General features: G+C 40.1%; 1 protein-coding gene across 1 annotated transcript in view; it reads left to right on the forward strand.

The window, feature by feature from the left end:
* Window positions 1-17,125, forward strand: part of AGO2 (argonaute RISC catalytic component 2) — a 45,564-nt gene that overhangs the window by 18,022 nt on the left and 10,417 nt on the right. The window contains exons 3-11 of the mRNA XM_056483696.1: window positions 2,538-2,658; window positions 8,396-8,577; window positions 10,522-10,658; window positions 10,792-10,926; window positions 12,094-12,181; window positions 12,849-12,996; window positions 13,175-13,294; window positions 13,462-13,584; window positions 15,198-15,331. Of these exons, the coding sequence (XP_056339671.1) occupies window positions 2,538-2,658; window positions 8,396-8,577; window positions 10,522-10,658; window positions 10,792-10,926; window positions 12,094-12,181; window positions 12,849-12,996; window positions 13,175-13,294; window positions 13,462-13,584; window positions 15,198-15,331 (1,188 nt within the window). The remainder of the gene's footprint in view (window positions 1-2,537; window positions 2,659-8,395; window positions 8,578-10,521; window positions 10,659-10,791; window positions 10,927-12,093; window positions 12,182-12,848; window positions 12,997-13,174; window positions 13,295-13,461; window positions 13,585-15,197; window positions 15,332-17,125) is intronic.

Consider the following 17,125-nt stretch of genomic DNA (forward strand, 5'->3'; position numbering starts at 1 on the left):
TCCTGCATTGGAGCACTGCAAAGCACTTTAAGCAGTCACTTTTTTCATAAGGGGAGCTGTGCTTTCCCTAACTACTATCCCTGCCACCCCTCCAGCTCTGCCTGCTGCTGCTGGCTGATCCAGATTCTTTCTGCAGCTCCTCTGGGAGCCAAGTGCTGCACAGCTCGTATGTGTTTTCTGTGTGAGCACCTCCCTCACAATCCAGTGTGGGGGTGCTTGCCACAAAACCTAAAGCAGTTTTTCTCACTGGAAAGGCAGATTGTATTCAGTAGCAGCCAGTTCTTCTCCAGTGCCAGCTATTGACCTGCTATGCTTGGTCAGGTTAGTCACTCCTCTTTTGTGGTGATGGGAGCAGGTACAGATCTACACAGATGAAATGCCTTTTGCAATAGGCAGAGATGCCATAGATGCATTCAGCAGTGGTGTGGTGGATGTTTCTCAGTGTAGTAAGAGTACAGTTGGGATTCACATACTGAAGTGTTTTTTATTTCTTTTGAGTGCTTACTGCTCTATTCTGTAGATGTATCTGTACTCACCTGCATGTGGGTTTTTGTGACCTTTTGGTCCTATGTCTATACATGTATTGCTGTGTGTGCAAATACATATATATATATATACATATATATATATATATATATATATATATATATATATATATATATATATACACTGTATTATGCAGTTATATATTACAGTTATGCAATCCAGTTTTGAATGATGGTTTTTTCCTGCTGGTTTACAGGTTTCTAGTATTTTGGTTATATAATTCACATGTATATAGTAAGTAGTTTTTGTCATTGCTTTATATGATATAACCTCTAGAGAGATTATAGAGGAGAGAGGAGATTTTATTTTTTGCTCTACTCCCTCATCTGTGTCAGCTTTGTTCTTCAGTTTTACTCCAGCTCGTAGTGTGACCCTGCAGACCCCACTGCAGGGTGTATCCACTGTCCATGCAGGTTTCACACTGAGACATGAGCTGGAGCAGGACTGAAAAACACACAGCTGGGACAACATGGTTCTGAATTAATACAGTCTGGCAAGTTATTTTTTGAGGATTTGTGTAAGGTGAAGTCTGCCTGCAGTTGCCAGCCCAGGGTTCTTGGTGAGCTTGTATGAGCTTGGTAGAACAGTTGTCCCAAAGGGCTGAAGCTAGTGAAGTGGTAAATAACTCTTCTTTTAGCTCTGCATGGAGAAAATAACTTACTTTTCATTAAAATATCTCCACCCACAGCTGAGAAGCACCACTGCTAATTGTGGATGTGTTTTGAAGCTTGAAAACATTAAGTGGAAGTGTTCATTTTTTATATTAAGCAGTTTACAATCGGAAGAACTTGCTCAGGAAGACAGTGGGATTTCCATGCTCAGTCTTAAACTCAAGGTTGACAAACACCTCCTTCCTCCCACCCTCGCAGTGATGTACGTGTTCAGTCAGACCATGCAGAGCTGAGGCAGATATTACTGGGTCAGATTTGATTCATGCTTAACAGGAGGTCAGAGTTTCTTTCAGTGGCCACATCTTATTTTAAGATAAACCCTGGGACACAGCAAAGAAATTGCTAATTAAAATAGTCTTAATTATTTTCTTGAATGACTTTGGTTTCCTCTCAGATTTTGCAGCACTGTAATGCCTACCTGTGTGCTGGGTTAATTACCTTGCCAAGTCAGGGTGCATGAACAGCCCCCTGCAGCATCTGTGAACTGGTGGTTGTCAGCAGTGCTGGAGGAGCAGTGGTTTCCTTTCTGTGTCTTTTTAACCTCTTAATGTCCTTTTACCCCTGACTGTGTGTTAGGATTGCAGCCTGCTGATGGATTTTGAGTGTTACAGGTAGACTTAAGGATGTCTCTCTGGGACATTGGGATCAAAAGACCTTTGGCATCAAAGAGTGTTATTATTCCAGGTGACCTCTCATTGGCTGCTTTGGATGACCAGTGTGTAAACACTGGTTTGACAAGAGCTGTGGGAGTGGTTTCCCCATTCGTATAAAAATAGAACCTAATTCCAGCTACTCTTAAATGAATGTGTACTTTCAATATTCACAGCTCCACTGAATGCACATACCCAGTTTTGTTGGATGGATCCCAGTTTTGTTGTGTTTATGAAAAACACATTGGGGCTGTAGGCTGGGATAATGATATTTTTGAAAGCTTCTCAGGCTGCTGAGCTTTTGGTCCAGAGTCCTCTGCAGAAAAGGCTGTAGAACAGGGGAGCTGAAGCCCCAGGATCTACCATGCACCTCTTTTTTGAGCTTGAGAGAGCACAAGCTTTCACTTCACCACTTCCAGCAGGTCACAGAAGAGGAAGGAAAGTTTAAATCTGAAAAAAACTAAAAATAGCAATTTCAAGAACAGTTTAGTCTGTGAAAAGGTTGCTTTCAGTTCAGATCAGTCAAACAAATCTTGCCTTTAGCAGGCAGGAGTGGACAACTCTTTCATTTATCTAATGCCTCTGTTGTTAAATATTAGTGTTAGTACTCATCTGCTATTTAACATTCCAAGTAAAAAGTTGAATTAACTTAATCTTTTTGCATTTTCAGAGAAATAGTGGAGCATATGGTTCAGCACTTTAAAACCCAGATTTTTGGGGATCGCAAACCAGTGTTTGATGGAAGAAAAAACCTTTATACAGCTATGCCACTTCCCATTGGGAGAGATAAAGTAAGTTTTGAATAGAAAAATTTCTAGAGATTTTAACATGGTATTTGCAGAATATTTCTAAAGACTAATAGAAACTGATTTTCTGTTTCTGATTTTCTGTTTCTGGAATAGATGTCTCTGTTGTTGCCACTCTGTTCAGGGTGTGCTTTGCCAGGACACAAGTGTGAGCTTGTTGCTATCCCAGTGGTCACTCCCTGTTCTATATCCCTTCATTCCTCCCTCTCTTTCTCCCCACTGGTGTGGTTTCTGCTACTTTAGGGAGCTGGATCAGCTGCCCCAGACAGCAGACAATCTCCAGAGTGGCACTAGGGAGAAAGTGAGAGCACAGTTGAGTGTGAGAGAGAGCAGGGAAAATACTGCTCTGGGCAGCAAGAAGCTGTTGTGTCACCTCACTAATCTCATCAAAGCCCACTTGAAGCTTACTCTCACTATCAGTAGCTGAAAGAAGCTCCTCCATCTCTCTGTTGCCTGTGTTGGAGCCTCTCCTCCCTAATCCTTCATGACTGAGAGCCAAATTAATTGACTCTGCACAGGTTAAGACCTGCAATCTTTGCCCCAGGGCAGCTGGAGTGGGCTGGGGTTGTGCTGCCAGCTCCCAGTGGGGCGGTGACCTCTTTGGGCTCTGGTGTGGCTGCTCCTGTGCCCATTGACTGCTGGAATGGAAGGGACTCTGTTGGAGCATGCTAGCATACAAGCCCTAGAAAATAGTTTGGCCTGTGCATCTGTGATCTAATACCAGATTGAATTTTCTGTGCCAATTTTTTGTTCAGGTGAGTCCCTGAGGGAGGGCACAGTCATTCTTGTTGGAACTGCAGTATTCCCCTTCTGCTGGGGGTGCACAGTTGCAGGAGAGGATTGTTCTATCTCCTAGGAGCTGATTACAACTTAAGTAGATAAAATAAAACATAAGTAGGGAAGAGAAATACAGAGAAATGTGGAAACTGGGAACCACTCAGGCCCTCTGGAATTCATCAGCTATAGAGTAGTTCAGGCTGTTGTTTGCTGTCTCACTGGATGCCTGTGCAGTGCTTGATGTGGTTAATAGTTCTACCTGAATCAAGCTCTTAATCTCTTAATTTTTATTTCCTCCCAGTCTCTTTAAGTAAATGCCATGCAGTAAAGGTCAGTCTCTACTCCAGTGTTAATTACTTTTCATTAACTGATAAGGTAACGTCTGGGAAAACTATAAAGGAATCATTAAAAGTTTTAGTGGTTTTTTTCTCCTTGCTTTCTCATACAATATTCCAGTTCCTACAGGTTTGACACACAAGACTGCAAAGGTGGAAGGATAGGTGATGAGAGTCTCTTAGGAGTTTGAGCAACTCTGGATGTATGCAGAGTTACTTTATAATAATTTACAAATTATGGATAAATAAAAATATATTTTACGACAAGTATGAAGTTCTGCATTTAATAAGTAAAGGTAAATAAAAAATGGTTTATCTATACATGATAAACAGGGATCAAATTAATCCTCAGATCTAACAAGACTTTAGGAGAAGCAAGTTGACCCTCCTTGCTCTGATAACCATTTTGAGTGGGACAGATCTTCCAGGTCAGCCTTTTCCTAGCTGTGATTACTGTGTTCATTTGCATGGACATAAAGGAATTGTGGCATCAAGAGCATTTGCTGCTGCCACACTGTCCCTAGACTTCAGTTTTACTATGTGTGTTTTAGTGTGTGTGGGCTTTTAAAAGTCCTGTTCTGTCAGCAGGCACAGAAGGAACATCTCATCCAGGAAATCATCTCATCCATTCCCAGTCTTGCCAGAGCAGTCAGCATTTGGAGTGGGTGGTCACTGAGGAGAGTTTGTGGTGGAGTTTAGCATGAGGTAGTTTCAGGTGGTTTCATCTGTGGCTCACTTTAATAAACTCCTATTTTTCCCCTGTTTCCCATGGTTATAGGGCTTTGTCACTTGTTCTGCTCTACATATATTAACGTTACCCTGGAGGAAAGAGCTAATAGAGATAAATCTTTAGCTGTTTTAAATCAGATGGGAGAAATTTAGCTTAATGAAGGAAATTTTTACATGGTGCAAAATTGGTTTAAGCATGATTTAAACCACTATAAAGCTTGTAGGTATTAGAACTTTCCTCCAGCATAATTAGATTAGGTTTCTTTGGTGGGTTTTTTTTATTGGTTTTTTTTTCTGACTGTGCATAACAAATGTAGCAAGTTTACTGCACATCTGATTACATTTAGGATCATATTGAAAAGATTAATGAACATATAATGTTTAATCTATGTGGAAGATCTTAACTGACTTGAAGTATGCATTGGTAGTGGAAAAACTGATGCTAAACAAAGGGCTGACACCAAATTGCCAAAGTTTTTTCCCCTCCTGTTGCTCTTTTAAGTTAGTTAATGCACTCTGTACTCATCTCCTGTGGTTGTTCTGGGCTTGGGTTCTTTTTTTTTTTTTTTTTTTTTTGGGTTTTTTTTTTTTTTTTTTTGTTTTGTTTTTTTTGGGGTTTTTTTGGGGGTTTTTTTTGGGTTTTTTTTGGGTTTTTTTTGGTTTTTTTTTGTCCTTGCTGTAGCTCTGCTTCTTTTATAACTTTTTCTTCTATATAAATGCTTTTCTGCTTGGCTTTTGTGGTTATCAAATCTGTTTTCATTCCTTCCCTAGTGTGCCTTATTTTCACTCTTTAATTTCTTCATTTTTTAGACATTTTAGAACAAATATGGAATATGTAAATATTAACATGATATTTTCTTAATTTTTACTTGTACACATTGAGAAGAAAGAAGTGTTTAGGACACTGTCAAGGTAGGAAGATATTAGAAGTCTCTTTCCTTGTAGGTTCTACACAGTAAACCCAAGTCACCTAACAGCAGCTTTGTATTCAGTTCCTGCTTTACTTGTGTATTTCCCTAAAATATCCTGCAGTTAAAAGCTGAAATTTAATTTTACCTGAACTTGGAAGTTTTCTCACCTAGCAAGATTCAAGAGCAACTGATGTATCTTAACCTGCATCTTCATTAGTCTTTTATTAGAAAAGCAGTAGTTATGAATGAACAGAGCAGCAGTTTGATACAGAAATCCTGCTGCTATTCCCTTTCCCAGAAGGAAAATGTAAATCCTGTCTGTGGCCACAGATTTGCTCCTCTGACTTTGTCTTTCTGAAATACTGCTAAAGACTCTGCACATGACAGAAGCAGAGCTCTTTCCTGCATCCATAATTTGTTGTTAATCTGTTTTCCTCTGAATCCCTGGAAAGGAAAAGCTTTTGGATTAATAGAGAAAAGGTACATTGTATGCTCAGAGCATGATAAAATAATCATGTGATTTTGCATTTATTTTATGGAGAAGAAGAAATACTAAGAATTCCTCAGAAACACATGGTCAGGTTTAATCTTTATTTTTTTTAAACAGTAATAATACTGATTTATCTGAGTCATTCAGACCACATCAGCTTCAAGAACCCATGTTTTTTAAGAATAGCTTTGAAATTTTTATACAGGCTTAATGATTTTTCACATCCTGACAGTAAAATTGCTTTTGTTTACTTCCCTTAGCTGAAAAATTTTCAGCTCTGTTGCAATTTAGCAGTGGGTCAACCAGGTAGCATCCTAACATTTTAATTGGGGGATGGAGAATAAAACAAATCTTACATTTTGCTTTAGGATTTATCCCTAATAGTAAAATTGCCATCTAAAACTACTTTGTCCTAATTTTTTCATATTTTGCTTACTTTGCCAAACATGAGTGTGTTCGTTTGTCCTCAAAAGTGCAGAATGGGATAAATAAAATATTACTGAGAAAGGAAAAATTCTGATTGGCAGTATATGTGAACTTTTGGATATGGGATGGAAAGTTACCTTGTTTATTTTAGCAGTGACTCCTAACTCATTTGGAGTTAGACCCAACAGCAGAAACTGTTTTGGGCCAAATTCATCAGTCACAGCTCTGCTAACTTTTACTGGTATTTGCAGTTGGGTATCTGGAATAGAAATTCTTTAATCCCAGGCCTTTTATTTCCACCAGGGACAAGGGTACTGCAGCACAGGTTCCTCTTCATCTCCCATTTCATCATGGTGAAGGAGTTTTGTAAATTGATACCAGGAGAGGAAAAAAAAAGTAAAATTAATTTTTATTTATTTATTTTTTTAAAATTAAGGACACCAAAGTGTTTAATAATCAGATGAATTGTGTATTGCCAGTATTGGGAGTCAGTATAGAGTGGTTGGGGTGGGAAGGGACCTTAAAGACCATCCTGTTCCAAGCCCCTGCCATGGGCTGGGACCACCTTCCACTAGACCAGGTTGCTCAAGCAGGATTGATGAAACTTGATTTGGAGGAGAGGTTTAAAGGAAAATGCAGGTCAGGTGTGACAGACATCTTCTGTCTGCTGTAAATGAGAGGCAAGTTGAGGACTTTTTGATGATGTGGTGGAAAAAATACTCACGGGAAGCTTCCAGCCTGTGTGAGCTGAAGAGCTGTCCCTTTCTTTGCACAGCTTTCAGCAGGGTTGACCTGAGCAGGCTCACAGCAGTGACCCCAGGATTACACTCAGTTCCCATTGCTGTCCCACAGCTGTGCAGCTCCTTTCTGTACTCTAGTCTCCCTGGGGAATGATCTTTGTGCTGGAGGAGAGATTCAGCTGTGATATTAATCTTGTGTGCCTGCTGTAGATGGTCAGATCATTTTTGGGGGGCACACAGGAAGGGCTTCTTATTTGTATTTTATATTTCCTTCCTATTTTTGGACCAAAGAAGCAAATTGTTCCAGGAGACCAGATGCTGGCAAATATTAGTTAGCTGTTAGCCACCTATTATTTTTGCTAATTACAGTTTGCCTGTTAAGTGGATGCCTTCTATATTTAAATTGCAAGCTTCCTAGCAGGGCGAAATGCACGGTTTTTGTTTGTATCCAGCACAAAGATACTTTGATCTTGTTATTTCTTGTAGTCACTCCCAGACCTCCTGATTATTTCAGACAATCCTTAATTTTAGTCGGCTTAAAAACTTTGGTGCTCAGACTTCCTTTGTTTTAAGAAAGGGGAGAAATCAGCATTACAAGTAATTATAGTAATTGGCTGAAGTAATTTACCACAATGTAGTTTACCACTGTTTTTTAGACAAAAAATTCAAAGTAGGGCATAACACAGTGAAGAAGTGACAGTTTCCTGCCTGACACCATCACTGGTGCTTGGGAGTTGTAGTTTATTCTTTCTTTTCTCGCTTCAAGAGTTTTGGCATGATGGCTTTTGTGGGTTTTTTGTTTTGTTTGGGGGTGATTGGTGATTTTTTTTTTCCTCTTTTTAAAGCTCTTTTCTTGTTTGAACTGTCTGCAGCAATAATGTGTAAAGCAATCTGGTACTCTCAAGAGCAAATACCAGAAATTCATGGCTCTTGGCAGGTGGTGACACCCCATGCTGTATTTTGGGCATGCAGGAGCTGACAGGAGCAGTGATACACTGGGGTGTGTTAGGGATCTGAAATCAGGTTATGGGATCTTTGCCAAGACCTCCCCATTGATACAAGTGCCTCCAAATTCCAGTGTTGCCTCACAGAGGAGATGGGTGCCAGCTGGGAGGCACTCCAGACTTCTGAAATACCCCCTTGGGAAGATGGAGCTGTGAAAAGAGGCTGTACCTGTTCCATGCTGTTGCTTCATCCTTGCTTTTTGTCTCCTCCCTGCTTCGTGGTGCTGTTCAGAGGAATCCATTGTCCCCCTTGATTTCCGCCCTTTCAATGGAAAGAATCATCTTGGTTTGTTGTTTGGCATTGTTGCAGGTGGAGCTGGAGGTCACGCTGCCAGGAGAAGGAAAGGACAGGATATTTAAGGTGGCCATCAAGTGGATGTCCTGTGTGAGTTTGCAGGCTCTGCACGATGCTCTCTCTGGCCGGCTGCCGAGTGTCCCCTTTGAGACCATCCAGGCCCTGGATGTGGTGATGAGGCACTTGCCTTCCATGAGGTGAGGGAAGCCCTGGGGGTGCTTTAGGTGTGACTTGGTGGCTCTTTGGGCAGTGTATGCTGCCATAGCCCAGCCACAGCCGTGGCTGTGTGCCAGTGGCAGCCTGAGGCCAGAGGCTGTTGGTGCTTCCAGCCTGGGCACAGAGCCCTTCCCCAGAGGCCTCACGCTGGCCCTGTGTGTCCTGATGTGAAGGACAGGTATCTGCCAATAAAGGCAGAAGCTTCTCTTTGAAATGGAGAATGTAAACCCCCTCTCTCCAAATTATTATAACTTTGAAATTAAGGGGCTCTCAGGCAAATATATGGGAATTAGGAATAACAGTTCTTTACTAGAAAAATTAAAATAGAAATACAGTACTATAAAGAACAAACCCAAGACACTGACAGAATCAGAATACAGCCTGACACCCTGTCAGTCAGTCAGGGTGTTGGTAGCAGTCCCATTCAATGGTGGCTGCATCCTCCTGCAGTGGCAGATGTGGTTCAGCTGGAGCAGTGCTCCTGTAGAAGGTGCAGTTTTCCTGTGAAGGTCCAGAGATGATGTGGAAAGGTCCAGCTTTCCTCTGGAATCCAGTGGAAAGAAGGTATCTTTCTGTCCAAAATCTCAGCTTTTATCTGGGTAGGAAAGGCTTGGCTCCTCCCCTGGCTGGAGCATCTCCCAGTGGGATGATGTAATTTTATCAGTCACACAGTGGGACTCAATAGCCCAGCAGCAGATGATATCTTCTTGGAGGGAGGATGGGTTGTGGAAAAGATAAAGATGATTTCTTCACCTTGTATTGAAGATGGCCCATTAGCAGATAGTATGTGCCATAGGTGGTGATAGAATACACATTTCTGGCCACATCAACCCAGCACACCATGTTTGTGTGCTCTCAACTCAAGGAGGCTCTGCCACCTCCCTCTTTCCTCTGTAGCCCTGGAGAAGGAGGCTGTCCTCAAGTGGGAAGTGCTTGGAGGTTGGTAGATGTGAAAGGGTGGATTTAAATCAGCTTCTTACTCTGTTCCTGTGAATCTTCAGACAGATATTTATTGCCAATTTGTATAAATGTTACAGGCCTAGGGGGATGTTGATATCTTCCTGTGTGGCTATTTTAATAGGAAAGAAAAACTTGAAAATTATTTGTTTGTTTTTCAAGTGGGACCTACAGCATTTTCAGTCACACTCAAGAGATACTGGGCTTAATTCTGTTTCCATGACACAAGTCACTTAAGATCACTGTGCAAATTATATTCAATTAGAAAGCAAAGAATGAAGTTTAGTAGGGCTGAACTTTCCCATATCAAAGCTCTAAACAGCTAATATGAGTTAAATATATGTAAATTACTTCAAATAGCCTTGTAATATGGTGACTTTATCCTTAAATTTAGGATAAAAAACAAGTAAAATTACTTGAATCAGGTTTTACAGCACAGTGAACAGCCCAGAATGTCAGATACCTTTGTTCAGAGGACACACTGGATCTGGATATGATTTGTTTACTATTAAGTTTACTGTACTTAATTATCAAGATGAAAGATGGATCAGAAATATTTTGTTTTGATCAGTTATTTGCCCTCACATGATGTCTATAATTCAGAGTATGGGAAGAGGTTGTTACATTGGTGTTTTACTAGCAGAGAGTTTTAATTCTTTTCTTACAGAGGCACAGCTGAAGTTTTAATAGAATACAAATAACAAGTTATTAATGTTTTTTTGTTGAAATTAGTAGGTATATTGAGGAACATACTGAAGATAAATTTAAACTCGAGTAGTAGCCAGTTTATTACTGCAATAAGCTGGGTTTTGAGAGGTGTAACCTGAGTCATGCCAGGAATCTCAGATTATTGGTAATTTTATACACTGACATTTCTGTGCTTTTGTGAAAAGGAATTTGCATTAGTTAGAGCTTTATTGCAATTTTTGCTTTAGTTTTCTGATGTGAATTTATTTGCTTTCTTGCAGGTATACTCCTGTGGGGAGATCTTTCTTTACAGCATCAGAAGGGTGCTCAAATCCTTTGGGTGGTGGCAGAGAAGTTTGGTTTGGCTTCCATCAGTCAGTCAGACCTTCATTATGGAAAATGATGTTAAATATTGATGGTAGGTACTAGGAAGTATTTTATTGTTTCTTCTTGCTTCTTAATGTAAGGGCAAAAACTTAGTTCCATTTGTTTGGTTTCCTAAGAATTTCCTCTGTATTGTTGTAACACACCATTAATGTTTTTGTCTGCAGTGTCTGCAACTGCATTTTACAAAGCACAGCCAGTTATTGAGTTTGTCTGTGAAGTTCTGGACTTCAAAAGTATTGAAGAGCAACAAAAACCTCTGACAGATTCCCAAAGGGTAAAGTTTACCAAAGAAATAAAAGGTAATAAAGAAATTCAGTCACTACACACTTTATTTATTTACTATATTTATTTTTATTATTATTTTTATTTATTTATTATTATGTTATTTACTTCCAGGAGAGTATATGCAGGACAGATGCCAAAGTATGCAAAAACACACTGCTAAATTCTTAGTAAAATCTGAAATATGAAAAATCTGACATCAGTAATTGGAAAAATTTAAGATTGGGTAATTAAAAAACCATGAAATCCCAGTCTCTGTAAACATGTACGAATCATCAGATTAGGAACTGGAATATTTTTGTATGAAACTGGGAGAGGTACTACTGAAAGGTTTCGAAAGCGAAAAATATGAAATTCTGGGCTTCCAATAAGGAAACTGCTGTAGAAAATACTTAAAACACAGAGTGATAACATATCAGACAGAATAAAGCAGCTGTATATAGTGACTGAATCAAAGGGAACAGGAAGAAGAAATCTTACTGGTTTTGTTCACTGAAGGCTTCTTCTGCAAAATGGAGATGCTTTCTTCCTGATGCTCTTGGCAGAAAGCGAGCAACTTTAAAAAGAAGAAATCCATCCTGCACCTTCCAAAAAACATCAACAAAATTGTCTTTGCCCAATTAGAAGTTAGCAAGGAAAGTATAAATAAATCCTGAGTTTGCATTGGTTATGAATGTTTTGAAAGGACAGTCAGGCACCGAATGGCTTCACCCTGGCCTCGTTCCCATGAGCTCCTAGAGGCTGTTTGGGGGTTCCACTCCACCCACACACCCAGTTCATTTGCTCAGGCTGGGCTGCAAGTTGGAGGTCTTACAGACCCTATATGTTTAGACACAAAGTATAAATAAGGTGTTTTGTTTCAAGGAGCTTGTGTGCCCTTTTCATCCTTTCCCCATCCTGGGCTTCCTTAGAGGTGCAGAATTTGCAGAATGTGCTCAGCATCATCTGTGAGCTCTGGGGGCTTTGGGATTTCATCTTGTCTCTGAAATTCTATGTTGAACTTTGGCTGAAGCTCAAGAACTTTGAATTTTAAGACTGTAAATTACTTTTTGAGTTTTATCTGGTCTACCCTTTGGGGCTAAATAGAATGGTTTTATTACACTGTTTAACTGGTCTCATGCAGCAGTTTAGGGCTGACACCTTGATTTTTGAGGAAATGGTGATTTGTGCTGTCCATTTTTTAGGTCTGAAGGTGGAGATAACACACTGTGGACAAATGAAAAGGAAGTACAGAGTGTGCAATGTCACCAGACGACCAGCAAGTCACCAAACGTAAAGTATTTTTCTGTTTTTAATCATATGTTTGATCTCAGGCTGGAAAGATATCTTGCCTGCCTTACTGAGGTGGGAAAAGTAACCTTGAAAAATGATGCTTTCTTTGCTTAATACCCTTAAATATACCTCAAAGTATTTTCCCAATTTTGCTGTGCTTTTTGTTCTATTTTTATAGTATAATGAGTATCATGGCATTTGAACCAATTGCACTATTTTAGATCTGGGAGGTTTTTTTGTTGGGTGCACTGGTTTTTTCTTTCATTTATGGATTTATTTAAAATGGGAAGTCAGGGTGTCCTGTTTGTAGCCTAATGTTTCCCACAACTAGAATAGAAAAGTTCTTCCAGTTGGGATCAGCCTCCTCATGTTGCTTATTTGCAATGTCTTTTTCTTCTGGAAAAAAATGTTTCTTTTTAACTACCAACTAGAGATTTGCAGATAACTTGAATATGGAGATTTTTAAGGAAATAATATAAGGAACAAAACTGATACCATCTTTTTACAGGAAGATAACTGATCAGTATCTGAGTCTGGTATTTTATCATTTGGGCTTTGTTTCATCCTCCATCAATAAGCTTAACTTGTGCCAAAAAGTGTACTGAGGAACTGTGGGGGAGCATTTTGCATGAAATAATAGCTACTTTCTATATTTGCTTTCCAACAGATTCCCACTTCAGCAGGAGAATGGACAAACAGTTGAATGCACTGTAGCTCAGTATTTTAAGGACAGACATAAATTAGTTTTACGTTACCCTCACCTTCCATGTTTACAAGTTGGACAGGAGCAGAAACACACATACCTTCCTCTGGAGGCAAGTAAACTCAGAATTCTGTATTTTGGGCCTGGGGGAAAAAGGGTTCAAATGTTGGCAAACTGTTTTCTGAGCAGCCAGATTTTGAGAAATTCTGTAAGATTCAGTGGAAAAAAAAGCCATGAGCCAAAAAACCAATTGGACTGTGCTTAATTTTCTTTCTGTGGGGGAATTTCAGGTGTGCAACATAGTGGCAGGACAAAGATGCATAAAGAAACTGACTGACAATCAAACTTCCACTATGATTCGAGCCACTGCCAGATCAGCCCCGGACCGGCAGGAGGAGATCAGCAAATTGGTGAGTATTCCATCCAGTGTGAGGCAGGTGTAGGAATGGGCTTCATTCTGCTCACCCTGAGCAGGCACTGACTGATGTGTTTGTGCACTGCTTGGTTTTATACATTTTTCTGAGCTTGGTTTTATACATTTTTCTGAGCTTGGTTTTATACATTTTTATCGTTTCAGATGCGGAGTGCAAGTTTTAACACCGACCCTTACGTCCGAGAGTTTGGGATAATGGTCAAGGATGAAATGACAGATGTGACTGGCAGAGTCCTACAGCCTCCCTCAATCCTCTATGGAGGCAGGGTATGTCCAGTGGGTTCTGTGCAGTCTGTGATGGCCTCTGTAATGTGGTTATTTTAAATTAATTGTGTTGTGTGCAATGAGACAGCTGTCAGGGGTGTATTGTTCAGAATTTAAATTTAGGTTCTCAAAGTCTTAAATGTATTGGCCAACTTGCATCTCTCCAATTGCTGTTTTATTTCTGAAAGTAAAGCTGGGTTAAAAATGCCTTTTTTGGCCTTAAACACCACTCTTGCATTGTGTGCTGCAAGAAGCAGCCTGCAAAGAGTGGTTCAAATAAATATGTATGGAGAATAACAAGGATAATTTCAATTATCACTATATATATTTGAAAATATGCTGAAATATTCCTGAACTTTTGGTTGGTTTTGAATATTCTGGGTGGGGCAGCTGTCTTGAGATACCAACTCTATCAACATGTTTTTCCCTAAAGCCATCTCTTCCTGTTTGTAATATTTACCCAAAGGTTTTTATTTTACAATGGCTTTTCAGATGGCCTTTCTGACATAATCTTTCTCCTTTGATACCTCTTAAAAAAAGCTTGAGAAACAGGATTTTCCATCAGTTATATACTGGGACTTGTTGCAAGATGAAAGCTTTAGTAGCTGGGATAACTTCACTTGTGGAGGCTTTTGATGAACCTCCTCAGATCATATAATTCTGTCCCTGTACACAGCAGACTGGTGCCTCCAAGCCCACAATGGGAGAGGATCTTGGATTTTTTGCCTAAAATCCTTCAGATTACTCAGGCAAATTAGCTCAAACCTCCCTTCACTGGCAGGTTAAGGTACCCCAGGCCTGCCCCTGATTAGGGGACTGCTTTCATGAGCTGTTCTGGCAGCAGCAGGTTGGGGGAACTTAATGGCAGATGAATGTTGGAAAGTAGTAGTGGGGGAGGCACTGCCTTCAGCACACATAACTCTGCAAAATCCATTATGAAATTCATGTGTGTTCTGAAAAATACCCAGAAACTTTAGTTGTTGCTGCTAGGTGAGAAGGATGACATCATGGTAACTTGTCTAAAGCATCTATCCGTATTTATTAAGGTAATTAACATCACCAAAATTACTTTAGCTGCTTTATCACTCTGGATAATCCATCCTACTAATATCTGCTTGGTGGGAGAAATAAAAGTGTTGAGCAGGTCCAAGTTGAATAACTGATCATCTTTTTCTCAGCTTGTTCACATTTTTTCTGGAGTTGTGTGTGACATTGAATCATTATTTGCCTCTGTTTAGTGATGTGTAAAATATTCATAGTACTTAAGGTAACTTTCCCTTGGAAAGTTCACTGAGCAGTTGTAAATTCACTGTAGGTTCTTGTTCACATTCCATACCAAGCATGAATCTTACTTGCCATATATAAATAAATACAGCCAAAGGCAATGATCAGCAATAAAAATGAACAATGTGAGATTTATTTTTCACCTGGCTAAGAAACTGTCTTGCTACAGTGATAAAATGATTATTAAAATAGGATGGATGTTTGTACAGGGGAGGAAATGACCTGAGAGTATAAATCACCTGCTAGTTAAAGGGAAGTAGAAGCAGAGCTAATTTTTGTTTAGCATCAATCAAGTTTTGCATTAATTTTTAATTTTTCCCTTCTACTTCCAGAATAAAGCAATTGCTACACCAGTGCAGGGTGTCTGGGACATGAGGAATAAACAATTTCACACTGGAATTGAAATAAAGGTTTGGGCAATTGCCTGCTTTGCTCCCCAGCGCCAGTGCACTGAAGTTCATCTTAAGTAAGTGTGTTGTGTAAGGTGGTGATTTTGTCATCTATTATGGATGCAAATGTCATGATTTCACTTTTATTAAGAGCTTATTTTTGGTTGAATTGTTTATCATACAGCAATAATCTTCTGTCTCTGTGTTTTGAATGATGCCAGTCTGATTTCAATGCCAGCATCAGGAAATCCTCCAAATCAGCCTTAACAAAAGCCATTTATTCTCTCTGGCAGGTTTCTGACCAGTGAGGCCTCAGGACAGAGTTTAAGATAACTGAAGTGATGTAATGATGAGTGTTTATCACTAAGTGTTTCTCAAGAGTGACAGCTAACATGTGTGTTCTCTTGGGTTCCTTTCCTGGTTAGATAGAGTAGATGTATTCATGCAGAATTTCTTTAAAAGGAAATATTTTGTCCAAAACCTTTTCGTCTTTAGAGTTTTTAGAATGTGCAAATTGCTGTATTTGCCAGATGAGTAGGACTGGTTATTCTATTGATTTTAAGTGTTTGAATGAAACTTTTGGATTTGGTTTCTCCATCTTTGGATGGGACATGATTGTTCAAAGACTGTTGTTACAGTGTCATCTGCCATTGGCTCAGGGAAGGTGTGCAGGCCCAGATCAGTGTCTGATCCCTCCTTCCACATGCAGCTGCTTTCCCTTCGTGCATGGACAAGTGCAGCCTGTGGACCTGTGCTGGCAGTGACTCAGCTGCTCTCTGGGAGGTGAATGCAAGGCAGGGATTGCTCACAGCAGTGGCATTGCCATGGCAGTGTTCCTTCAGGTGATTTGCCAAACAGCTTGGGAGTTTTTCCCTAACAAGTGATGAGCAAGCAGTGAAAATCTTTTTACTGCCCATTGTGTGAGGAGGGGAGGAACTTGTTCTCTTCAGTCACATGTCCAGCACTGGGCTGCCAGAGAAGTTTCCTTTCCACAATGTTGCTTCTAGTGGAAATGCTGTGTAAGCCAAGTTACTCAGTTTTGAGAAATAGTCAGAAGTCTTACACGTCATGAGCCAGAATAAAATTATTTGGATGGTGTAGAATCAGTTTGTGTTTATCATGAAAGGACATTGCTTCATGCCAGGAAAATGTCTGCATCCCTTTACGTCTTGTGGCTTCTTCTTACATCTTGTTGGGCAAGCTGGTACTTGAATGCTGCTGACTTAACAGAGTAAGCACCTTCAAATGCTCTAAAAGTCTTCAAAGTCATCCTGTTTTACCTCTTAAAAACAGAGGGAAAACCTTTCCTCATAGCCACTGTACTTCCAGATGGACATTTAAAGGCTCAAACCCTCTATTGTTTCAGACTTGAATGTTGAAATCACAGAAGGGTTTGGGTTGGAAGGACCTCAAAGATCATCTTGTTCTATCCCCTGTGCCATGGGCAAGGACACCTTCCCCTGTCCCAGGTCGCTCCAAGGCTCATCCAGCCTGGCCTTGAACACTTCCAGGGATGGGGAGATGTTCTGCCACTGACTGTACTGTAGTGAGTGCTTGTTTTTCCAGAGGAAATATCCATTCTCTGCAAGGAGCCTCAGGCTGCAGGGCTGAAGCTCACAGGCTGTTATGATTCATGCAAGTTAACAACAGGTTTGGAAAAAGCTAAATGTTGACACCCTCTCAGTCAGTGGCATCCTGGCACCCTGTGGTGAAGATGAGCAATGTTTTAGACAACTGGGGGGGGGGTACCCTCTCCAACTTAATAAAAAGGACTTTTATCAGTGAGCTTAAAAGGCTCACAAGTGGAAGCCTCTGAAGAAATTAGGTTGTCTCTGTGTCTGACCATTTCCATCAAAGGGTGACTTTTTTTT

This window comes from Oenanthe melanoleuca, chromosome 2 (assembly GCF_029582105.1).
Source record: "Oenanthe melanoleuca isolate GR-GAL-2019-014 chromosome 2, OMel1.0, whole genome shotgun sequence".
Lineage (NCBI taxonomy): Eukaryota > Metazoa > Chordata > Aves > Passeriformes > Muscicapidae > Oenanthe > Oenanthe melanoleuca.